This window comes from Eulemur rufifrons, chromosome 29 (assembly GCF_041146395.1).
Source record: "Eulemur rufifrons isolate Redbay chromosome 29, OSU_ERuf_1, whole genome shotgun sequence".
Classification (NCBI taxonomy): Eukaryota; Metazoa; Chordata; class Mammalia; order Primates; family Lemuridae; genus Eulemur; species Eulemur rufifrons.
In genome coordinates, this window is record NC_091011.1 from 89,293,255 (window position 1) to 89,318,976 (window position 25,722).

At 41.1% G+C, this 25,722-nt stretch overlaps 1 protein-coding gene across 2 annotated transcripts in view; it reads left to right on the forward strand.

Moving 5' to 3' along the window:
* The first annotated feature begins 2,229 nt into the window (after window positions 1-2,229).
* AGK (acylglycerol kinase) overlaps window positions 2,230-25,722 on the forward strand; it is a 76,699-nt gene continuing 53,206 nt past the window's right edge. Inside the window, exons 1-2 of one of the 2 annotated variants that reach the window (XM_069462724.1) lie at window positions 2,230-2,271; window positions 6,584-6,701. In XM_069462724.1, coding sequence (XP_069318825.1) covers window positions 6,601-6,701 — 101 coding nt within the window. In that variant the 5' untranslated portion in view covers window positions 2,230-2,271; window positions 6,584-6,600. Of the gene's footprint in view, window positions 2,272-4,591; window positions 4,620-6,583; window positions 6,702-25,722 lie in introns of those variants that run through there. The other variant, XM_069462725.1, reaches the window with a different exon arrangement.

The following is a 25,722-nucleotide window of genomic DNA, read 5'->3' on the forward strand; positions in this document are numbered from 1 at the left end:
AAACCAAACTCTGTAAAATAATGTTATTTTATTTATTAATTTTTCTGAGTGGTCGTCAATAGTATGTAAAATAATTTTAAAGTTTATTCTTTAAAATTATTTTTAAACAGTATGAGTCACTGCAGCCCCAGGAAACACAGTCTCAAGGAGTCCTGAGAAGGTGCACTAGAGGTAGTTGGATTACAGTTTGGTTTTATGTATTTTAGGGAGGCAGGAATTACAGACAAAAACATAAATCAATACACGGAAGGTAAACGTTGAAAAGGTGGGATACCTTGAAGGCTCATAGGTGGCCTTAAGTAATTCAGAGATTACTTAATTTGTAATCTGTTAAAGGAATAAAGCTTTGTCCAAAAGCTTGGAGTTAGCAGAAAAGAATGTTTAAGTTAAGAATAAAGGGGTCTGTTATCTGTCATGTGGTGCACAATATACTGGGTCAAAAAAGACTTCTTTAGCAAGATTGGTAGCCTGCAGGTGAGACTTAATCCTTGTCTTGCATGGTCTTAGGTCTTGTTTATAATTTGGTATCTTATCATCACAGAGTCTGTTTTGTCAGTCTTAAGATCTCCATTTTGACATTAATGCTGGTCAGTTGTGTCTAAACTCCAAAAGAGAGGGTGCATAACAAGGCGTGTTGGACCTATGGTCCTGTCATGACTAGGAACTCAGTTTTAAGGATTCTCTGGGGTCCCTTTGACCAAGAGGGTTCATTTGGTGGGATGGGGGCTTAGGATTTTATTTTTAGTTTATACCAAGGAATTGAAGCATTCAGCTAGGCGGAGATGGGCAGGACGTGTATCTTCACATAGGGAGACTAGATTGCCAGCTCTGTGGGGCAGGGCATGTAACAGAGGGAAGGCCTGAAAAAGGGTAAAATGTTTTACAAGCTGTCTCTTAACCTGCCCTCCCCCCCCCCCTTTTGGGGAATTAAAACGTGCATCCCAGCCCAAGGCTAGTAATCAGAAGGGCAGCGGAGTGTTGTTTCTTTGTATCACAGGAGATGGCTCAATGGACAATTCCAGGCAGAGGTCAAGAGACTGTCTTCCCATCAGGACCATCAACTGTAGTTAAACAGCAATAGCCCCCAGCTGAAAACTCTTTTTAAGAGCTCTGTATTTCTTCTTATAGGTAGGACTTTAAGACAAGAATCTGCCATTCTCCTCATTTGCGAGCAAATTAATAAACTTCTCTTTCCTTCTCTTTAAACTGCTTGTCTTCATTCTTAGTTCGGCTGCAGGGACAAGTACCAGACTGTCGGTAACAGACCCACGTACTCTAGCACATCCCCAGTGCCTGCCACAGGGCCTAGGACACACTCACCACTTGGCAAATGTTGGTTGACTGAGTGCTGGAAGGGAAAAAGGAAGCAAGAAACCTACATTGCCTGGCTTGGCCCCACATCAATGTGGTGGCCAAGCACACAGTTTAAACGGTCTGGTGGTGAGCATTGGCCCTGCCTTCTCTGTAGCTCTACTGTTCTCTAGAATCCATGCATGCACTGTGGCCAGAGAGTCGTGTAAAATGTAAACCAACGCCCCGCCCCCCCACCCAGGGAATCCCCCCAATGCCATCCAACCCCATTTGATGTAATGTCCTAACTCCTTGCCACCATGGCCTCTCCTGCCCTTCTGTCCAGTTTCTTCCTGGCCACTTTCTCCTTAGCGCTCTCTGCCTCATCCACACTGGCCTCCAACCTGCCAAACTGCCTCAGGCTTCTGAGCTTTCGCACAGCTGTTCCCTGGGCCAGGCTCACTCTCTCCTGGAACTTTGCTTGAGGGGCTCCTTTTTGGCATTCGGGACTCAGACCAATCACCCCTCGCTTAGAGAGACCCAGCTTAGCCTGCCCAATTTCACATAACTCTCCCCCTGCCCCACTTCCTTTCTATCACCCTGTTTCATTTTCTTCGTGTCACTACCGCTACCCAAAATTGCCTTGTTCATTTAATTTATTTTCCGATTTAGTTCCAGGTCTTAAAACAGTGTTTGCCTTGGTAGGCTTTCCATAAAATATTATTGGGCCCTACATGGAAGGATGAAAGGATGAATGAGCGAATAAAAGAGAGAATGCGGAGGAGGGCAGCCCCGGGGCAGCGGCCCCTGCGGCACACCCTCCCCGGCCTGGAGGCGTCCAGGCCCCGCCCCGCCCGGCCCGCGCGCGCTCGCGGCTCCACGGCGGAACCTGAGGGCGGCGGCAGCGGTTTCCCTTGAACTAGCCGGGGAATCTAGGGGGAGCACACAGGAAAAGCAGGGCCGTGAGCGGAGCTGGCCGTGGTGAGTGCGGCGGTGCTTGGGCGGGCAGCGGAGCGTGGGGCGCTGGGACAGAGCGCGGGCGGGCGGCCCGGGGCGCGGGGTGGAGCTGCGGGAGCCACGCCGGACGGGGGCCGCGGGGATCCCGGCCTTCAGGGGCCGCAGCGTGGGCACCGGGGGTGCGGGCGGCGGCGCGACTGGAGGGTAGGGGCGAAGGCCTGGGTGGCGCGGCCCAGGGGGCTCCATACGGGTCCCTGGTCACACTGGCAGCACGGGAATAAGGCGTCCTGGGTTCGAGTCTCGCAGCTGTCGCTGACTTGGGGACCCTCACTTTGCTCGGTGGGCTTCAGCGTACTCGTTTGCAAAATGGGGGGATAGTATCTGATTCATTGATGGGTTGGTTGGTTCATTCATTCTGGGCACTTTACTAGGTTCTGGTGCTGCAGATGGGTAGCACCTGTCCATGTTCACTGTCTAGTGAGAACCCCCCACCTTACACGTCAGGAAGATTGAAAACAACTAGAATTTGAAGTTTTTTGTGGGGAAAAAACTGCTCTTAAGATATGTTACTTTGAACATATAAAATTTAGACTTCTATTGGTAAATGAGAATTCTTCTAGTTACTTAGAAGGGAATAGACATTGTTAACTACTGTATTGCATATTGTGATGACAACTTAAATACTTAGAGAAAAATTTATGAAGTACATTTACAGTCCTATCACATGTGATCTTCATAACCAGATGAGGCAATCAGAGCAGGTAGCGCATCCTCATTTTACTAGTAAAGAAATAGAAGCAGAAGTTAAATGACTTACCCAGGTTCTCACTACCAGTTAAGTGACAAAGCTAGGACTAGAATCTAGTTCCAGACCCTTGGACCAGTGTGCTCTTTTCACTATACTAGGTCACCTGCATATTTTCATGTTATTTTTGTGATACACAAATCATTCATTTGTGACAAAAAAGGGACTTCATTGAGACAGGGATGGCCTTTAAACAGACTTATCGACTCTTAGATTGTTCTCTTATTATTGGCATTCTTTTCAGTCTACCCTTTCCTTGAGTGATTGTATCTGTACTCAAACTTGGCCTCCTTCTCACTAATGAGTCCTCTGATCTATGTCTTCTGCTCGATTTCTCCTGGCTTCAGACTGCTAACTCTAGACATCCACTGGACATTTCCATTTGTATGCCCCATAGGCATGTCAAACTCAGTCTCTCCTGAACTGCACACAATACCTTTTCCCACAAATCTACAATCCACATCTAAATGATTGAAATCATTATTCAACCAGTCACCCAAGCACAAAACCTGACTTGATTCCTCCTCTCACAACCTGCAATCAATTGATCACCAAGTGTTGCCAATTTCTATTTTCTAAAGATCTCTAAATCCATCCTCTGTATCTCGGTTCATTCCTTTAGGTACCTAGAGATTATTAGAGTTATTAGTAATAATTTCCTAATGGCTCTCTTTAGTTTTAATTTCAGCTTCTACCAGTCGTTTTTCCATTCTGCTATAAAGTGATCTTTCTAAAATTCAAATATGATTATATCAAATGCTTAAATCCCATCAAAAGTTTTTCATTTTCTTCAACATAATATGCAAAGTCCTTAGTGTGGATTCAAGGTCTTTTTTAATCCCCTCTCCCCATTCTTTATCTCTAAACCACTGTTTCAAACTCTGGCATGGTGCTGATTTTCATTGTAATTCTGAGAGTCCTTTTTAAAAATGAAGATGACAGCTCAATTCCAGAATAAATGAGACTCTTGAGGGAGGCAGGTAGTACCCAAGAATCTGTGTTTTTAATAAATTCTGTACTAAATGTTGAGAACCCCGTTCTAGACACTCTCTCATATTTACCCTGCTCTTTATCCATGCCAGATTATCGATGGGGTTTAGAACATACTACCTGAAAATGTGACACCCTGGCATTAGAGGAAATAGCAGAAGCAAGAAAGTTACTCTCTGACCTCTCCCACTCTTCTCCTCTGAAGCAGTCCATAAAAGAAATAAAATCATTCTCTGACCTTCCTCTATTTGAGACCCTCATGCGATAGGTGCCCATGAGGAATGCCCTTGTCTCTGAAGGCGTGAGCACACAGAGAACAATCTCAATCAATGGGCCTTGCTAAGTTGCCCCCAGTTTATTACCATTAGATCATACCCCCTTCATCCAATTGTACTACTATGTGATTCCACTCTGCATCAAACTTAGCATAAAAGTAATAAAGACCCAAAGAAACAGGGAAATCTTACATTTAGTAATGTAAATTTACACTTAAATCTTACATTTAGTAAATTTGTATGCATTTCTCTTGTCAATCTGTCTCTTGTTATAGGAGGTTGAGCCATGGACCTAGCAATGGGTGAGAAATAAAATTTCTTTTCCCTTACACTTACCTACCTATGTTTCTCTGGACATATCCTGTAGTCTACAAAAATACTGTAGACTGGGTGGCTTAAACAACAGAAATTTAATTCTCACAGTTCTGGAGACTGGAAGTCCAAAATCAGGGTGCCAGCATGGTTGGGTGCTTGGTGATGGCCCTCTGCTTGGTTTGTAGATGGCTGTCTTCTTGTTGTATCCTAACATGGCAGAGAGAGAGAGAGAGAGAGAGAGAGACCATCTCTTTAGTGTCTCTCTAATAAGGGTTTTAATCCCATTCCTGAGAGTAGTGCTCATGAATGCACTACTAATTCAGAAAGTTCCAATTGAAATACGCAGTAGAATACCCACACCTTCGACAACATGCCCCCAAAATGCTTTCTTGCTTTTCACCCATGGATTGCTGCAAGTCTACATTCTCCTACCTAACCCAAATCAAAAATGCCCTTAGGTCACAAATGACTGACACTCACCTAGAGGATCAGCACCAGATGGGTGTCGGTCACTTTCATGAAAGTGCTACTCTCATGAATTACCTCCCAAAGGACCTATCTCCCAATACCATCTCATTGGGGATTAAGGATTCAACATGTGGATTTTGGGGGGACACAAGCATTTATACTGTAGCATACACATAGCTCCTTTACTGTGGTAATTCCTCCCTCTTAAAGACTCAGGGAAGACTTCCCTGATTGTGCACCACCGTGTCACCCGAAGTCTAGGTTAGGTCCCTTCTTGCAGACTCTCACAGAGCCTTGTGCTCACCCTTGACATTCATCCTGCTATATTGTAATCGCAATTGTGTTGTGATTGCGGGTTTAACAGTTGTGAACACTTGAGAATGGGACTTATCCTTCTCTGCCCTCACACTCAGCACAGAGCCCAGCATATAGGTGTCTATTAAAGGCATTTGAACTGAAGGGAAGAGGCCTGGGGCCAGGTGGAGAGAGGTTGAAGAATTACGCGGGCCTTTGGGATCCTTTATGAACTAGCCTGGACAGAGTGTGGGGTTCACAGGAAAGTGGGCTCCCTGGCACTGGCTTCATTGCTGCTTTCTATAAGGATGTTTCTTCCCTTGAGAGGAATTGTGACCAATGGAGGTTAAAGGGAGTAATGAAGGAACTCTTGGACTCTTCAGTGGAAGCAGCTTTTTCCCTTGGTCTATTTACCTCACACATAGTCATAAAAATTTTAATTTTTTATCTGAAAACAATTTATATTCATTTTAGAAGACTTAGAAACTACACTGCAATTTAAAAAATTAACGTCACCCACAATCTATAATCTAGAGGGAACTACTTTAAATTTTTTTTTTTTTTTTTTTTTTGCAAAGATGAGGTATCACTCTGTCACCCAGGCTGGTGTGTAGTGGCACAATCATACTCACTGCAACCTTGAACTCCTGGCCTCAGGTGGTCCTGCTGCTTTTGCCTTCTGAGTTGCTGGGACCAGCCAGGCGCCACCACACCTGGCTGTTTTCTGTGCATGTTTTCTGCTTTTTTTCGTATTGAGGGCCTGGTGTTTTATTTTGAACACATTATTAATGTGGTGTTGGGTCTGTTATATTATCATGGACAAATGTTTATTCTTAAACAGTGGTGCAATGAGGCTGTAAGAAGACAGAAAAATCAGGAAGCTGGAATTCCCTTCTAATACAATGAGGAAAAAGTGATCAGAGAAGGAAGAAGTATAGTTTAGGTGGAAAGATGTGAAGGAAGGAAGAAATAAAGGTGAATAGGTGGGTGAGAAGATGAAGATGATGAAAATAGAAGGAAGAAGATGAGCTGAGGCTGGAGAAGTGGTGAGGGGGAAAACGAGTGAGGGAAGGAAAAAAGGAGTGAGAGAGAAGATAAAAGAATGGAAGACAGAATAATTGGGATGCTACGTGACTACCTTGGATAAATTGTATTTTTCTTTTTTCTTTTTCTGTCTCTACTAACCTAGCAAACCTCTAGGAGAAGATGACTGTGTTTTTTAAAACACTTCGAAATCACTGGAAGAAGACTACAGCTGGGCTGTGCCTGCTGACATGGGGAGGCCATTGGCTCTATGGAAAACACTGGTAACTATCTGACAGCCCTACCCCACCTTCACCCCAACAACAAAACGGCCCAAAAGGGGCCTGCGGTTAAAATCCTCAGTTATGCTTATCTCTATAAAACGTGGTATAAAAGACGAATAAATAGTATTCCAACCAAAAACAAAAACAAGAGCTTCTTGTTATAACCAGAGCTGTGTAATTGGAACTACATGTATCCTCATACTCCAGTGGATGTAGATTATAGTAGTAAGATCAGAAAGGAAGCTATTTTTATTCATTTTATTTACAGTTGAAGAAATTAAGGCCCATTCTAAAGAGAGAAAAGTCCCCTCCCAAGTTAGTAGTAGACAGGGACTGGAACTCATGTGTCTCCCTGGGATTTTATTCCCTCAGTTTCTCCCTATAGCCTGTCATCACTCCTGTAGCTGGACCTTACTGAATCTGCTTCCTTGTGACTAGCCTCACCTATCCCATTAGCCTACATTAATTTAAATGAGAAGAAGACTTTCACACCTTTTGTTTGAATAAGGAATTCTAGGGAGTCAAGGGTTTTATTAGCCTTCAGGCATGGAGGGAGAAGAAGAAAGTACCAGAACTCCTATTCTGGTTTAATATAAGATTTAAATAAACAGAAGTTTTTAATAAAATTATACAGATTATAAAGACAGCCAATCAAATTGCAGTCTTTGGGGGATTCAGGCATACATCTTAAATAAGTAGGAACACTCAAATTCAGGTGTCTTAAATGACTGCTTTGTTGAACAGAAAACAGAACAGTTCACACTGTTGTTTCGTGAGTCTTGTTAATTCACCACTGTCAGAAATAACTTTATGATGCAGCTTGGTGTCTGCTTTTTTTGCAGCTGTAGAGAAGTTGGAACCTATTCTCCTTTTCTAAGTATTCTCAAGGCCAAGTACTCAAATTCCATTAGCTAGCATCTAAAGAACAGACCTAAGAAGCTTAAAGTTTGTCATAAAAGAAAAGGGTAGAGGAGATATTTTAAAAAATGAGCATGTAATGTTTGGTTTCTCCTTTTTGTAACTACATTTGAGTTCTCAAGGAAAGGTTCCTGTCCCTCCTTTGTGGGAGCGTTCAGTTTAGGCCATGGCTAGCTCAACTGGGGAAACCTCTCGCTTCCTGAGGATTACTGCTGTTTCTATGCCTAGGTGAAAATCTCAGGAACTGACTGTGACCCCTGTGCAGGATGTCTTTTTTTTTTTTTTTTTTTTTCCTTTTGAGACAGAGTCTCACTCTGTTGCCCGAGCTACAGTGCCGTGGCATCAAGCTCACAGCAACCTCAAACTCCTGGGCTTAAGCAATCCTTCTGCCTCAGCCTCCCGAGTAGCTGGGACTACAGGCATGTGCCACCATGCCCGGCTATATTTTTAGCTGTCCAGATCATTTCTTTCTATTTTTAGTAGAAACGGGGGTCTCGCTCTTGCTCAGGCTGGTCTCGAACTCCTGACCTCGAGCGATCCTCCTGCCTCGGCTTCCTAGAGTGCTAGGATTACAAACGTGAGCCACCGCGCCCAGCTGCAGGATGTCTTTAGAGGTATCATAATAATTTCTTGCCCATGTAGTCTTGAGACTTAAAGGCCTATTAAGACTCTAGCACTAATGGAGGCGTCATTCTAAATCGTATCTGAAACAGCTTGAACCAGAGTTGGTAGGAGCCTGGAGGCCTCATTTTGCTCTGTCTCCATCCTTGACTTCAAGGTTGTTACTGCCCCAAATGCAAACTCCCTTTGTCCTGCTGCTCTTTTTTTTCCCTCACACTTTTTTCCTGCATGGTTTGGTATATTATTTGTCATTTTTAAAAAATTATCATAAAAAATATACAACATAAAATTTTCTACCTTAACCATTTGTAAGGGTACAGTTCAGTAATGTTAAGTATATTCACATTGTTATGCAGCAGTTCTCTAGAACTTTTTCATCTCACAAAACTGAAAATTTGTACACATTGAACAACTGCCCATAGGCAGTAATAAGAGATGGGGGTAGGGTGGGAAACAAACCATAGTGTGTAGCTCAGGAGACTAGCATGCTGACAGAAGAACCAGGTCGGTTCAAATTTCCCTCCAAATGCCAACCTGTTGTGGGGTAGAGGGTTTGGGAGAGTGTTGCTGTTCTACTCTGGCAGAGCTTCCAGTAGCTGCTACCTATATATTGAGAGGAGGCCTCAGAGTTCTCAGGAGTGGAGCTTCTGCAGGCATCTTGGCCATGGTCAGTTTCTTTGCTGTTTTTGTGGCCCTCCACAGGAGTGTCCATGGTAATTATCTCAGCTACCTTCTGGCTTCACTTCTTTGTTGAGTCTCGGGGGTGCCTGGCCAGCGGGTGTTATCATACCACCTCAGTCCATTATACATATGTTTGTCACTTTGAGGGGTCAGCAATTTCACTGTGGGCTGAGTGACTTGTCATAAGTGACTCTATTTTGAGAAATTTAGGATCACAAAACATTATTATATATCACCTTTGTACGTTTTTCATACCAGCTGCATCATCTTACAACACCACCAGCTGTGTACAAGGGTTCCCATTTCTCCACATCCTCAACAACACTTGTTATTTTCTGTTTTTTTGATAGTGGTCGTTACAGTGGGTGTAAGGTAGTATCTCATTTTGGTTTGGATTTGGGTTTCTCTAATGATTAGTGAAGTTGAGCATCATTTCATAGGCTTGTTGGCCATTTGAAAATCTTTGGAGAAATGTCTGTTCAAGTCCTCTGCCCATTTTTTATGAAGTTTTTTTTGTTGTTGACTTGTAGGAGTTCTTTATAGATTCTAGATATTAACCCCTTGTGAGATATATAATTTGCAAATATTTTTTCCCATTCTGTAGGTTGCCTTTTCACACTGTTGATTGTGTTCTTTGATGCACAGAAGTTATTAAGTTTTATGAAGTCCCATTTGGCTATTTTTGCTTTTGTTGCCTCTATCTTTGGTGTCATATCCAAGAAATCATTGCTAAATCCAATGTTGTGAAGCTTTTACCTACATTTTCTTCTAGGAGTTTTATAGTTTTAGGTCTTACATTTAGGTCTTTAACTGATTTTAAATTAATTTTTGTATATGCTATAAGGTAGGGGTTCAGCTTTATTCTTTTGCATGTGTATATCTAGTTTTCCCAACACCATTTGTTGAAGAGGCTGTCCTTTCCCCAGTGTGTGGTCTTGGCATCCTGTTGAAGACCATTTGACCACATATATATATGAGAATTTATTTCTGGGCTCTTTTTTCTGTTCCATTAGTCTATATGTCTATCTTTATGCCAGTATAGCACTGTTTTGATTACTGTAGCTTTGTATTATGTTTTAAAATCAGGAAGTATGAGGCCTTCAACTTTGTTCCTTTTCAGGATTGCTTTGGCTATTTGGGGTCCCTTGAGATTCCATATGAATTTTAGGACTCTTTTTTTCAATTTTTGCAAAAAATGCCATTGGGATTTTGATGGGGATTGCCATGAATCTGTAGATTCTTTATAGTGTGGATATTTTAACAATATTAAGTCTTCCAATCTATGAACATGGAATGTTTTCCCAATTAATTGGTCATCTTTTATTTTCAACCATGTTTTATAGCTTTTGGTGTATAAATATTTCACCTCCTTGGTTAAATTTATTCCTAAGTATTTTATTTTTTTGTTGCTATTGTTAATGGGATTTTAAAAAATTTCCTTTTGAGATTGTTTATTGTTAGTGTATAGAAACACAGCTGATATTTGTGTGTTGTGTATCCTATAACTTTGGTGAATTTGTTTACTAGTTCTAACGGTTTTCTTGTGTGTAGAATCTTTACGGTTTCCTACATATGAGTTCATGTCGTGTGAATAGAGATAATTTTACTTCTTCCTTTCCAATTTTGCATGCCTTTTATTTCTTTTTCTTGCTTAATTGCTCTGGGTAGGACTTCCTCTACTATGTTGAATAGAAGTGGTTAGGGTGGGCATCATTGTCTTGTTCCTGATCTTAGAGGAAGAGCTTTCTGTTTTTCACCATTGAGTATGATGTCAGATGTGGGCCTGTCATATATAGCTTTTATTATGTTGAGGTACTTTCCCTTTGTTGTCCTTTTCTTTTAACCTATCTATGCCCAACCTTTTCACAGAACAGTCCTCACATTTTTTTATACTAACCTTGTTTTTTCCCTGAGAAAATCTTACCCTGTAGCCCCCTTGAGTAGAAGCTGCCTTGCCCTTTCAAATGGGGTCAGTGTGAAGGAGTATTGGCATTTTCCTGGCTCCTCAGTATCTATTCTAAACCATTACTCTTCCATCTTATTATAAAAATCTCTTCTCCTTTGAGGCTTACAATGTCTGGCTAACTCATAACACCATAAATCTTCCAGCCTTCTGGGATCTCAGTTACATTAGGCTTAGGCTTTGGTGCCTAGCTTATCAATGTCCTTTTCTTTCTGAGTCCTGTTACCTTCCAGAATGCTCTAAGTGTCTATGTGGATGACCTACCTAACACTCTGTTCCCGCTTTCCCTGACTTCATCTTCTCCTGGAACTTTGACTCCTGCTCCACCCTCTGTTAATTTTACCCCCCTTACTGGTTGAATGCTAAACCTTATCACTCGTCCCTGTTCCACTTCTGAAATACGGAACTTCGGTATCCCAGTCTGTGTATTATTCTAGTGTTCTCATTCCCTTACTCCTGTTCTTCAGTGTTATCAATACTTCTTGTCCCTTGGCCCCTTCATTTGCTTCCTAGTTTATCACTCTTCCTTGCTTTTCACCTTTTTCCTATCCTAGATTCCTTAGGCTGTGGAAACATCCTAGATTCCTCGATCCACCACATCATACACTCCTCAACTCCATTTTCACATGTCCTGCCCAGCCTTTTCAGTCTCTCATTTCTTCCCCTTTTCACAACTAAACTTTTTGAATAGGTTTTCTGTGCTTCCTATCTCCTACTTATGCCACATTCTATCCAATCTTCATTAAAATTATTTTCACCAGTTTTATTCTTCATTCCTCTTGACCACTCAGCTTTAGACACAGTTGACTCTCCTTGAAACATTTATGTCCTTGCCTTCTGGCTCCCACATTCCTGTTTTTTCCTTCTTTGTCTCTGGCTGTTCCTCCTCCTCCTTCTCTATTGCTCCTCTCCTTCCCTCTACTCAGGCATATGGGAAGTAGTTCTCTACTACTCTGCCCCAGGCCGCCTGCTCACATATGTTCTCCCCCTGCATGACCTCAGCTGTATGAGGCCAAGTCCCAGGTTTTTGTCTCCATAAAGACCTATCCTGAGCTCCAGACCTATATATCCATTCAGCCACTTGTCTACTTGGATGCTTCACAGATGCCTCAAACTCAACAGACTAAAAATAAAATTGAAAGCTTCCCTGTCAAACCTGTTCCTTTTCAGTAATGGATATTACTCTACTCACTATCCATCTCATTTCCCAAACTAGGCATTTGGGCATCCTCCCTCATTACTCATTCTCATTCCCCATATCCAGGTCATATATTCTAAATGATTTTGCTTCCTTCCTCTGCATCAATGAATTTGTTCAGTTTCTTTGTCTTCACTGTCAGTACCTTTGTCGATACTACCATCATCTCTTGCCTGAGTTCTTAATAATAGCCTCCTATCTGTTCTTGCATCAAATTTTTCCTGCTTCTAATCTATTCATATTTTGTGCACCATTGCTAGAGTGATCTTTTATAAGTGCAGATTGCTATTGCTTTTAGAATCAAGTCCATAGTTCTTACTAGCTATCTACATGTACTTGGCTCCATCTGCATACATCTCTAGCCTGGCCATACGCTACATGTTAGCACATAGAACTTTCAGGTCTTCCAAAGTGACATGTTCTTTTTGTTTCATGGTTTCTTGGAGTGTCCTTGTACTTGCTGTTCCCTCCTGGAACACTGTCACATTCTCTTCTTCCCTAGGCAACTACCATTCCTCCAGGCCGCGAATGTTATTTCCTCAAGGAAGTCTTCGCTGACCCTGCCAGTCTGGGTTGGGCAGTCTTCCTACATTTTCTCCATAATACTATGAACTCCTCTATAACACTCTAATTTTTTGTTTGTTTCTTTGCTCATATCATAGGACTCTAAAGGCAGGGGCACTGTTTGTCTTGCTCAGTATTGTCCTGAAAGCCCAGCACATAGAAAGTATTCACCATACATTTTATTTATGGACGAAGGAATGGGCCAACTAAAATATATATAGAAAAAATTAGCCGGGCATGGTGGTGCATGCCTGTAGTCCCAGCTACTCGGGAGGCTGAGGCAGTAGGATCGCTTAAGCCCAGGAGTTTGAGGTTGCTGTGAGCTAGGCTGATGCCACGGCACTCACTCTAGCCAGGGCAACAAAGCGACACTCTGTCTCAAAAAAAAAAAAAAAAAAAAAAAGAAGGAATGAACAGAGAATGAAAGGATGAGTGCACAAGGACAAGATATCAACCCTATTGACTGGCCACTTCTGAATTCACAAAGCCAGGCTGTTGAATCCTCCTGAAGGAAATTATACATTGAATCTGTACTTGGGCTACTCTTTCAGTTTCCACAAAATTTATTTTGAAATGTTCATGAATTTCCTCACTTGCCTGCTCCATCTTTTTCTTTCTTTTTTTTTTTTTTTGAGACAGAGTCTCGCTCTTTTTCCCGGGCTAGAGTGCCGTAGCGTCAGCCTAGCTCACAGCAACCTCAAACTCCTGGGCTTAAGCAATCCTACTGCCTCAGCCTCCCGAGTAGCTGCGACTATAGGCATGTGCCACCATGCCCGGCTAGTTTTTTTCTATATATATATTTTTAGCTGTCCAAATCATTTCTTTCTATTTTTAGTAGAGACGGGGTCTCGCTCTTGCTCAGGGTGGTCTCTAACTCCTGACCTCGAGCAATCTTCCCGCCTCGGCCTCCCAGAGTGCTAGGATTACAGGCGTGAGCCACTGCGCCCGGCCCTCCATCTTTTTCTTACTCATTCTGAGACAACCTTAACTTCCCTGCCTACACATTTATGTTTGTTCTTTCTTTCTCAGTGGATGGGGCTGCCATGCACCTGGCCAACGCCAAACCCTCCAACTCTCATCCACATCCCCTTCTTTCCCCTCTCATCAGCTATCGTTTCCCTCATTTGTATTCTTAGTCTCAGACTTTTGGCTTCTTTTTGGTGTTTTTCTTGAAACAGAGTCTCGCTCTGTCGCCCCAGGTAGAGTGCTGTGGCATCATCATAGCTCACTGCATCCTCAAACTCCTGGGCTCCAGTGATCCTCCTGCCTCAGCCTTCTGAGTAGCTGGGATTATGGGCACGTGCCACGATGCGAAGCTAATTTTTCTATTTTTAGTAGAGTCTCCCTAGGGGTGTCGCTCTTGCTCAGGCCAGTCTCAAACTCCTGAGCTCAAGAAATCCTCCTGCCTCAGCCTCCCAGAGTGCTAGGATTACAGGTGTGAGCCACCGTCCCCTGCAACTTTCAGCTTCTATCTCCCCTACTTGTCAGAACCTTCCAGCTTATACATGTCTTCACTTAACCATGCATTCCCGTGTATTTGCTGCCCTAGCTCTCTTCTTCTACTGACACCGTTCTCGAAAGTGTTCCTCACACTTGCAGTCCTACCTCCATTTTAGAATAAGCTTAGAAAATCTGGCTTGTATCCCATCATTTGATTGAACCTGCTCTTGACAAGGTCATTAATGGCCACTTAGTTGTTAAATGGATACTTTGAATTCTCATCTGACACATTTGATTCTCTTTGGCCATATGGTTTTCAATTTCTTTTAGGGTATCTTCTTGCTCTGCTTGTCCTTTAAAAGTTGGTGTCCCCCAGATTCCATTCTCATTCTGCATACTGCATGAGTGATTGCAGCCACATGGTTGTTTTCCAGTACGATGAATAGATTTTGGAGTCATCATATTTTTCTAGCTCAGATCTTGCTTCTCTTGACATTCTGTGTGAATAGAAAAAAGATAATTTTTTTGTAATAGATTTGTGAAAAATTGCATATTTTATTTTCATTTGTCCCTTTTTGATTGCTGCCCTTAATTTGTCTTTTGACACCAGATATTTATTTGCAGGCTTTATTTCATTGTTACTGTGTTTATAAGTTTTCTTCTCCAGTGGGAATTCCTCCCCGCTTTTTTTTACTCCCTTCCCCAAAGTTTCAAAGAAAAATCTGTGATTTTTTTTTCCCCTTCTGCGTAATTTCTCCACAACAGGTCACAATAGTTGACAGGAGCAGCAGGGATTGCCCTGAACTCAGGAAGAGCAATTGAAGAGGAGGAAATGACCCTGTTTGCTGAAAGTAAAGACAATTTAAGTGTATTGCTCATTCCTCTCCAAATGCTCTTACCAAGCTTTCTGAGTTCCCTGGGGAAGATTATTGTCCCAGGGTTTTCAGTTTTCATGTCAGCAGTTTACCTGCAATAGTTTCTCACTCATTTCTGGCCCTTTTATTAAAAGTAGTAGAGAGTCTGCTACTACAAAGTAGCATAGGAAAGGAGGCAGTTAGTATAAAAGTTGCCTCTGGAGTCAGACAGACCTGACACTTCCTAGCAGTGTGACCCAGGGCTCTCTAAGCCCTGTTCTTCATCTGGAAAATGGGGCTGATAATAGCATCTCATTGGGTCACTGAAGGATGATATTAAGAGGAAATTAAGAGAAAATCTCTTAGTATCATGTCTGTCAGATGTAAGGGTTCAATAAATGCTAGTAATTGTAAATTTGACATAATAAATGCTCACACTTTGGGAGTTAAAACCAAGTGCTACTGGTGATTGGGCAGTGAGTGACTTGAGAGACAGCACGTAGGGAAGGGAGCATCTCTTTTTATTATAGATGCAGAAGGCAGTATGTGCTATGTCCTGTTTGAGGGATACAAAGTAAATATTAGGGGTGCCTAAGGAAAAAGGATTAATTTTTAAAAGCTTTTTATTATGGAAATTTTAAACACATAAAAATTAGAATAGTGTAATAAATCTCCATGTAGTATTTCCCAGCTACAGCAGCTATCAACATTTCACTAATTTCGTTTCATATCCTCAACTTTTTTTTTTTTTTTCCTGGAGTATTTTAAAGCAAATCCCAGATTTTATATCATTTTGCCTATAAATATGTCAGTACTTTACTCCAATAGGTAAGGATCTAAAAATAAATCACAGTGCCATTATCATGAACCTGAAAAAATTAAAAATAATTCTTTTATGCCAGCTAATAGTCCTATATTTTTCTTAGTATCTCCAAATTGTTTTACAGTTAGTTTTGTTCAAATCAATATCAAAACAAAGGTCTGTCTCTTAAACTTTAACTCTCTTCCTTTTGACAGTATTTATTTGTTTTAGAAACCGGGTGTACATTTGCCCTGTAGAGTTTCTCATACTCTAGATTTGGCAGATGGGTTCCGTATAGTGTTTAGTGCTGTGCAGAGCCATCCTGGAGCCAGAGCCAAAAAGAAAAATCAGTAACTCTGATTCTGACTTTATTTAAAACTGTGATATTGTATTCATCATAGGTTTTTGCATTCATTTTGATTTTGTAAAATATCGTATTAAAATATTTGTCTCTATTACTATGTTTTTTGGCATGCTCTTAAATTTTGCATTTGAGGCAAGTGCCTCACTTGCTTCATTCTAGCCCCAGCCATGAGTTGTTTAATTTCTTCCTCTGTCTCTTGTGTCTCATCAACTGGTGATTAGATCCAGAGCTTTGCTGTTGGCAGTGTGGGCTGTGGTCCAGCAGCATAGCTATTACCTGGGAGCTCGTTAGAAATGCCGAATCTCAGGCCCCAACCTGAGCCCTCTGAGTTAGTCTGCATTTTAACTGCTCCCCAGGTGATTTGTATGCACACTAAAGTTTGAGAAGCACTGACCTGGGGGCATAATTAAATTCTGGTGTAATTTATTTGGCAAGGATGCTTATAGGTGTGTGGTGGATTTCTTACTCTTTCAGGAGCTATTAATTAATACATAGTATCCAGGTGTCCTCTTTTTGGTGATATCAAGGTTGATCAGTAGATTCAGATGTGTGATCAGCCTGACCCTGACCCATCCATGAGAAAGTTAAGAAGGATCGCTTCTGAGAGTTTACTAGAGCCAAATGGTTGAGGGGGTGGGGCGGGGGCTCTGGAGCCCAACTGTATGGATTTGAATCTTGACTTTACACTGCTTTGTGACCCTGGATAGTTACTTAACTGCTCATGCTTCAGTTCTTTGTTGTAAACTGGGGAGAACAGTAGTACTCATCTCATTGGGTTCTTATGCAGATTCTTTAGAACAGTGCCTGGCACAAAGAAAGTTCTCAATCAGAAATAGTACTTCTTCTCTTCTTTTGGCTTTTCCCTCCCCATCAGAGAAAGCATCATAACAAATTTGTCAATTGAGTTGGGCCCAGGAGAGTGAATGGGACAGTGTTCTGATATTAATTACTTATTCATAGGCAGAGAATGGAAATGCACCGTGTGTTTTGGAGATTGGCAAAGAATTTGACTTGACTGTAGAATTGCGTGTTTTCAGTAGGATGGGATATGGAAAGCTTTGAATATAGAAAATCTGTAGTATTTGGGGAATTGTGAAAAATTTTAACAGGAGGAGAATGTCACGAACAAAGTGGCACTCAAGAAGTTTTAATCCAGCATCCCTGTGCAGGATACATTTGAGGGAGAAAAATTTGAAGGCCAAGAGGGCATTTCAGTAGTTTACATAAAAGGTAATAAAGGCCTGAACCAGAGTGATGGCATTAGGAATGGAAAAATGAGTGGGTAGATATGAGATTGTGACAATGTGAATAATACATGAGCATGGACGTCAAAGGCAGGAGAATGTCTGCTTGGTTTGGGTTTCGCTATTTCTTAGCTATGTGGCTTTTATCAAGTTACTTAACCAGCTTAACCTCTAAGCCTCAGTTTCCTTATCAGCATAACAGGGATGATTATATCTGTTTGGCAGGTTAGTTGTAAGGTTTATATGAGGTGGTTGATGTGTGTTAAGTGCCTGGTAGTGTGCCCTGCTAATAGCCCTTGATAAAGATTGGTCATTATTATTACTAGTGATTGACTGGATGTTTGGTTGAAGGAGAGGAAGGTAGAAGAAATTATTTTTTGGCTTCAAGACTAGGATCACTGGTGATATAGAAATAGGAAAGTCACTAGGGAGAATTGGTTTAAGGAGGAGGTATTACATTCTGTTTTACATTTGTTGAGTTTGAGACCCTGACAGGATATGCGGGGGGAGTGGGTTAGATGCCAAGGGTGAATTATGCATGAGCCACACTTGACTAGATTCATAGATTTCCTTTTGGTACAGATTATGGTTTCAGTAATGTCTGTGCTTCGTTTTCCAGCATCTCTGGGGTTCCTGACAAAGCAGATGTTTTACTTTGACATCAGTTCAGATTAGCCTCTGACTTTGCATCATTGGTCTGGGCCCGGCTGCTTCATCAGCCTTGGAATGTAGGGAGGTTGTTTCCCCCTCATGGAAACATTTCTTCATTTCAGATTTTGTTGAAATTTTAAGAAAGCAGTTTGTTTTGCTTTTTAGCTATTTCAGAGTTCATCTTTTTCTCTGTGTGCACAGGCTGATGTTGAAATTGGGGTATTAATGGGTGCTATTTAAAGAAGCTCATTTATGGGCAATTAAATAACATGCCTGTCAGCCCAGATTTGATAAGGAATAGAGGAACTTTTTTTTTTTTTAAGAGTACAATGAAGTTTAATTATATTTCCTTTTCTTTCAACTCTTTTGTTAGATTATCTAGAAAAACGATTTCTTCTTTTTAAAAAAAAATCTATATTATTTATTTAACTTCCTCCCATATATCTGTGGGGGTGCTGAGATAGAAAGGCAGGAGATATATTTAAGTTGTATTTTGTTTTGTTGATTTCACATAATTTTTAGGGATTTTTATTTTCAGTGGTTTTAGCTGTTTCAGGCACTGCAGAGAGAATAACCACAGCTGATGCTAAAACTAGCTCCTCTCTAGGTAGTAACTGACATCCCAAATATTTCATGTTGCAGAACAGCAGAAATACTGACAATGGTAGCTACTAATTTATGCATTTATAGGTCAGAAGTTGTCCAGCTCTGTCATGTATCCTCAGGCCCAAAGTAAATACTATTTCATGCACATTATTTATAGAGAACAATTGTTGGGCCATAGGGAGATAGGAGAGGACTCTTTCAATCCTATGCCTTCTTCCTGAATAGCTGTCATAATCTCTATGCAGTCTATTTTCTGTCTTCTCTTTTTTCTATATAAATAGATTTGAATATCTTATATATAATTGAGACTCAATATTTGTTTATAATTGTGTATGCAAATGTATAATGGCTGATGGAACAGAAAGAATTAGTGTTTTGGCTGCCTAATAAAATTATGTTACACAGTATATAGAAGAATGGTATCTGGCATAGAGTGTTTAATTTGGAGCGTTTGATGGAAATGAATGGATGGAAAAAAGAGCAGACAAATCAAAGAAATGAATGGACCATGAAAGAATATCAGTACTTTGAGAATTAGTTAGGGGTAGAAATCATTGGAAAAAGTGGCTGGTGGTAGAAGCTCAAAGAAAGATGCCCATTAGTGGCAGCCAGAGCATTGCCTAATGGTAGTATAGTCTGGACTGCAGCATAAACATAGCAGCCAGTCAGAGACAGAACTTTTCTTCTAGTGTTGACAGAACTCAGCTGTCTTGGGCTCTTGTGAATGGCAGGATAGGGACAGAAATTGGTATCTTGTGGAAACCTGAGGCTAGAATAAGAGAGTGAAAATAGAATGTCCAAAGAGGAGAAAAAACAAACTGTGAAGACATAGGCTTCTTCCACTTCCATTTCTCTTGGTCAATAGAATGAGGGGATAAACTGCAGAACCTTCCCTGTAGTTAATGAAAAGTTCTGCAGAGCAGGCCAAAATGATCAGCTTAGTTATGTGAAAGGCCGCCCCCCAGGGAATGCCATTTCTCATTAAGTAATTTCCTATCCTGAATTAGAGGGAGAACAAATTGTGTGGAGAAAACTAGAGAAATTAGAAGGTACTTGAAATATTCATAAGTAGTAGCTTGTTCCACTTAAGTATACTTAAGTGTAGACTAAAGTGGCTGGGATCTAATGAGATTGGAAGATGTAGTTTTTGGATGTCTATACTGTATTTCAGAGGGTGAGAAGGAATAGGCACTAACTAGAGCTTCACTGCAGCGTTTAGCTGTTATAGATGAGGCCTTCTACTCGAGGGCAGAGGTCGAGTCTTTGGCTAATGAGTGTCCTTGAATTAATGAATAAAGAGTGGGGTTAGGTTTAGTTGGGCTTTTTCCTAAGCTCACTTGCAGGAAAGAAAAAAATATAGTAATCACTGTAGTGATAAATCATGAATTGAGGTGACTGTAAGTGTGGCATTTGCCTGTATGTATGATGAAATGGTGGACAGTGCTTTATTGGTTGCATTTTTTTTTTCCCCCATTTGGGAATGTCTGTAGAGAACTGAAGAGAAGCAGAGTATTTAGGGAAAAAAATGCCATGTTGAGAATCAGGAGACTTAAGTTCTAGTGCTAAGCCTTTTAGTAACTTCTTACAGTGGGCAAATCCCCAAGCTGGAAGTTTTCATAGACTAGATCAATTAGTTATTTTCTAGATGCTCAAAGGAGATGAGAGTACCCTGCTTAAAGGAACGTACCAGAATCACTTGGAGCTTAGAGATCTAAGATTGGAACTACAGATGCTGTGTGTGTGCGTGCGTGTGTGTGTGTGTGTGTGTGTGTGTGCCCAAATGAGAATCACTGCTGTAGTGGACTTTGATACTAATGGGATATTGTATCATTTGGTTGATGGGATCAGGGTTTGTGGAGGGGAGGTTGAAAAGCTTTGGACTAGATAATTTCTGAGGACTCTTACAAACTTATAAATTTAGATTTCCAAGAAATGGAACTTGAGCTTGCATGCCTTTGACAAAGGCATTTTATTTACCTGGCTGTTGTAGGGCTTTTAAACTTTGACAAAGAAATAAATAAAGATAGTAAAAATAGGGATTGAAGACTTGAGAGTTGCTGTAAATATTCAAGAACACATGGTTACACAGTGGGCAAATTCATATCCCGGGAGTGAATCACAATCTTTTGTATTAAATGGATAAAACATACTTTGGCAAAAGTCTGCTGGGAGGATTGACTTTATTGAGACATTTGTGTTGATCCATTTCTCATTCCTCAGAGTAGCTATTAATATTTTATCAATTTCAATGCTGGTCTATTCATTCCTGCTAACTAAGAACTTGACTTCCTTCTTTCTTAACTCCCTCCCGTTTTAGCAAATACATTCTTGGGACAGTGCTTTTGGCTTGCTTAATATTATTAAAAATGTTAATCCTTGCATTGTTAAGTACGCCACCAACTAAAGAAATTCATTCAGAGGAGCCATTTGACCTCAAAATTCCTGAATGCAAGTTTGGTATATTTTTTACTAATCTAGAAAGAGGTAGTGCCGTACACTTGTCCTTTCCATTTGATGGTAGAATTTGTTAACTTTGTTTTTCTCTTGCTAAACTTTTCACCCTCAATAACATGAATGATGGAGTTTTAATGCCAGCAATTGCCTCTGTGGACCTTATTTTCTCTCACCTTCTCTATGCACTCTAAGAGCATTGTTTTTTGACAGAGTCTCACTCTGTTGCCCAGGCTAGAGTGCCGTGGTGTCAGCCTAGCTCACAGCAACCTCAAACTCCTGGGCTTAAGCAATCCTCCTGCCTCAGCCTCCCGAGTAGCTGGGACTACAGGCATGCACCACCATGCCCAGCTAATTTTTTTCTATATATATAATTTTAGCTGTCCAGATCATTTCTTTCTATTTTTAGTAGAGATGGGGTCTCGCTCTTGCTCAGGCTGGTCTCGAACTCCTGAGCTCAAACGATCCGCCCGCCTCGGCCTCCCAGAGTGCTAGGATTACAGGCGTGAGCCACCGTGCCCGGCCTCTAAGAGCATTGAAATGAAGACAGTCCCCACTTAACATAGGGTTATCGATAGAATTTCTTCCTGACCCTTTGTGCTTTCATGACATTAGGGAACTTCTTTATGACGTTGCACTTGGAAGAGGTAAGAAGACAGAAGTGTCTTCAGGAGCAGGTAACACATTGGGGACGGCTTAAGAACAAGAAGAGATAACATCTTTTGGTTAAATGGAAAGACAGACCAAAAGGCCCTGAAATCCTTTTAAAAATCATTAACACCTTCATTGTTTCCTTGGTGTTCCAACCTGTCACACTATCTTCTCTCCAAATGATATTCTTTAGTCCTCTGTGATCAGAGGTGGAAAGATCAGACATTCTTCCTTAGCAGGATGCATTTCCTCCTGCTTGGTCAGATGTCTTTCTCCTTGGCAGAGATGGTCACTATTTTTCTGTATAATACAGAGGCTCACTGCAGCTGCAGCAGCCATCGTCTGTTTATGTGCGGAATTGGGAGTATGGGGAGGGGGTTGCGATGTACAGTTTGGAAAAGCTCTCCCCCTCTGCACACACTTCTCTAAGATTTGTTTTTGTCTTTGCTTCCATTTCAACTGCATCCTGGCTGCTCCATGGGCAAGCAGTGGGCATAGCCACTGGCAATGTAATGATTAATTGTTCTAGGAAGTTTGGGTAAGTTGAAGTGGTTGTTATAAACATCTAAACTTGAAGTCTATTTTGTGTAAAGCAAAAACTGTATTTGCATGCACCAAGGGAAAAGCTAGTGGTGGAAATTACTGTACAATTTGCCTCTAGATTGTAGTGGGAAATACTCTCTTTGGGAAATAGGATGGATCAATGTGCTTTTTCTTGCCACGTAAAGTTGTTATTGGAATAACAACTTATCTTATTTTGCAGTCCTAAAGTAATAAATAAAACATTTATGGCTTAGAATAAATTGAGAGCATCTCGTTACCTATAGTAGCAGGCGTGTTCTTATTCATTTAAAGCCTCAGGCAGAGTGACATCAGCAGATTTCTTTCATTTTCTAATCCAGAGGCTTTTAATTTCCTTCTGTCAAAAAACTTGCACTTTAGTACTGAACAGATCTGCAGGGACCCTTTTTGATATGACTACGTTTTGTAGCACCTCTTTTAAATCGTATTAATGTTAGTTCTCAGGAGACAGCATGGTGCAGTGGAAAGAACATGGGCTTAGAATTTATGTACTATACTTTTGGTTTGTTTGTTTAGAAACAGCATCTTCTGTTCACATGCAAATTCTTGACCCATTAGTAATCTAGAATTTTATGATAACCAGACTCAGAGTTCATCTACTGGGACAGTTCTTGTGGTGCTCCCTGGTGTACCAAAAGGAACTCCTCATTTAGCCTTTTTATTAGAGGGTACTAGTTCCATTATACTCTACAGACTCACACCCTGGGAGCTTCTTGATCTGGTAAGGTTTTCATCCTACTCTACACCATAATGACACTTACTCTTGCCCTTTGGTGGCAATCACAGTGAAGAACCATCCCAGCTGATCTGTTGTTTCAAGAATACCAAATACTATTACAAGGAATAACCTTCAGCTTTTCCTACAGGGCAAAGTCTCCCTGTCTGAGCACGGTGAGTCAATCTCTCCTGTTCAAACATTTGCCACTTATTTATTAAACAAGTATTTATCAAGTACCCTCTATCTACAAGAGTCAGTGCTGTGGGCTGTGGATGGGAAAATGGTGAATTATCCATGACTTCAAGAAGTTTATAGTAGGACGGAAGATAAGAGAAGAAATTTTGCATGTGGTGGGGTAAGGGCATGGGTTGTATTGATTTGGGCTTTTTTTGAAGGGAGGGATAAAATGATCAAATCCTTGGAGGTATAAAGTTTATTGTGTCTTTTAGGAACAGAAAAACTTAACAGTTTGCCAGAGTAGATGCAGCATCAAGGGGAAAGGTGGCAGTTAAGGACAACTTTTTCTTCAGTTATCCACCACATTTTTTTATGAAGTGCCTTTTAAATGAAGTGCCGTGTCAATTTACTTGAGATTCATTTGGTGTTCTCTGTCAACTGTCCCCATGCTCAGGGTATCTCTTCCTGCTTCTGCTATTTCTCACCCAACTCATATAGGTAATCTTATCCACTCTCATTTCTTCTATTACACATGGCCAAGATCGCTGTCTGGATCTCCAGATCTTTATTTCTAGCTGTCCCCTAGATGCCTCTACCTGGACTCACCACTATCTCAGGTCTACAGATCCAGTACTAACCTCAGTTTTCTCCTGCTTCCACCTGTACCTTTTACCTCATTCCATCTCTGTTCACCAGATTGCTTAATGCACAATGTGGGCACTGTCTTTGACCCCTCCCTTTCCTTTCATCCCCATGAACCATCCCGCAGGTTTGCCCCCTGAATATCTACTGAATCTGTCCTCTTCTCTCCATCCCTCTGCCACAACTCTAGTTCCGGATGTCATCACTGGCCTGCGGTACTGAGGGAGCCTCCCTGGTTTCACTAGGATCAGCCTTACCTCTGACCAGTGCGCCTTCATGATATAAGCAGAACGATCCCTCTAAAGTACAAATCTGGTCACGTCAGTTCTCTTCTTAAAACCCTCTAATGGCTCCTTATTGCCCTTAGGATAAGATCCAGAAACATATGAAAAAATGCTCAACATCTCTAATCATCAGGGAAACGCAAATCAAAACCACAGTGAGATATCACTTAACTCCAATGATAATGGCTTTTATCAAAAAGTCCCAAAACAATAAATGTTGGTGTGGATGCGGAGAGATAGGAACTCTCATACACTGCTGGTGGAAACTAGCACAACCTCTATAGAAAGTAATACGGAGATAGATGCCTCAAAGAGCTAAAAGTGGAACTACCTTTTGATCCAGCAATCCCACTACTGGGCATCTACCCAAAGGAAAAAAAGACATTCTATAATAAAGACATCTGCACTCAAATGTTCATAGCAGTACAATTCACAATTGCAAAGATGTGGAAACAACCCAAGTGCCCATCAATACATGAGTGGATTAACAAAATGTAAATGTATACCATGGAGTACTACCCAGCCACAAAAAACAATGGTGATCTAGCACCTCTTATATTACCCTGAATGGAGCTGGAGCCCATTTTACTAAGTGAAGTATCACAAGAATGGAAAAACAAGCACCATATGTACTCACCGTCAAATTGGTACTAATTGATCAACACTTATGTGCACATATGGAAGTAACATTCACTGGGGATCAGGCAGGTGGGAGAGGCGAGGAGGGGATGGGTAAATCCACACCTAGTGGGTACAGTACACATGGTCTGGGAGGGCACACTTGTAGCTCTGACTTGGGCGGTGCAAATGCAATAGATGTAACCCAAATGTTTGTACCCCTGTAAAAATTTTGAAAAAAACAAAACAAAAAAACCAAATCCCTTGAATAGCTTAAAAGGCCCTTGGTGACTCCTTGCACTTCCTCCCTCCTCTCTTGCTGCTTCCTCAGCTGTCCTGAACTACTTTCTCACTTTCCAAAATTCATCATGTTCTAGCACCTGCAGGCTTTAACATGCTGTTTCCTTTGCCTAGATTCTACTCCCTATCTTTGCCTGGCTACTTTTAATGTCTTCCCTAGATCTTAGCTTCAATGTCACATCCTGTAAAGAGCCTTCTCTAATTCCATCAAAACTAAGTTAGATGCCCCTATTATGTGCCCCTTTTATGGGGTACATAAAAGTCAAATTGCATCATGGTTGCTGAATTGTCTTCCTTCCCTTCTAAACTGTAAACTTCATGAGGACAGGGAATGTTGGGCGTACTCACCAGCATATCCCAGACACCTACTACAGTGCTTGGCACATTATTTATCAAGAAACACATCTTTTCCTGTACCACCAATATTTACCAGCAGCTGTTTTCTTTGCTACTTGATCCTAAACTTCTTCAGGACAGGACCAAATCCTTTTCATTCTGCCCTTTGTGTTAAATGAGTTTGTTTCGACAACTACTTTTAGGAGCCTTATCCTATCTGAACTTTTTAAAAACATTATATGAATATAAATTATAAAAGTTACATTAGATGAGACTAGGAAGCAATATGATTAATAAATGTGCTATAAAGTATACAACCAAATGAGTATTTGCCCATTCAGTATCGCCTGAAGTTA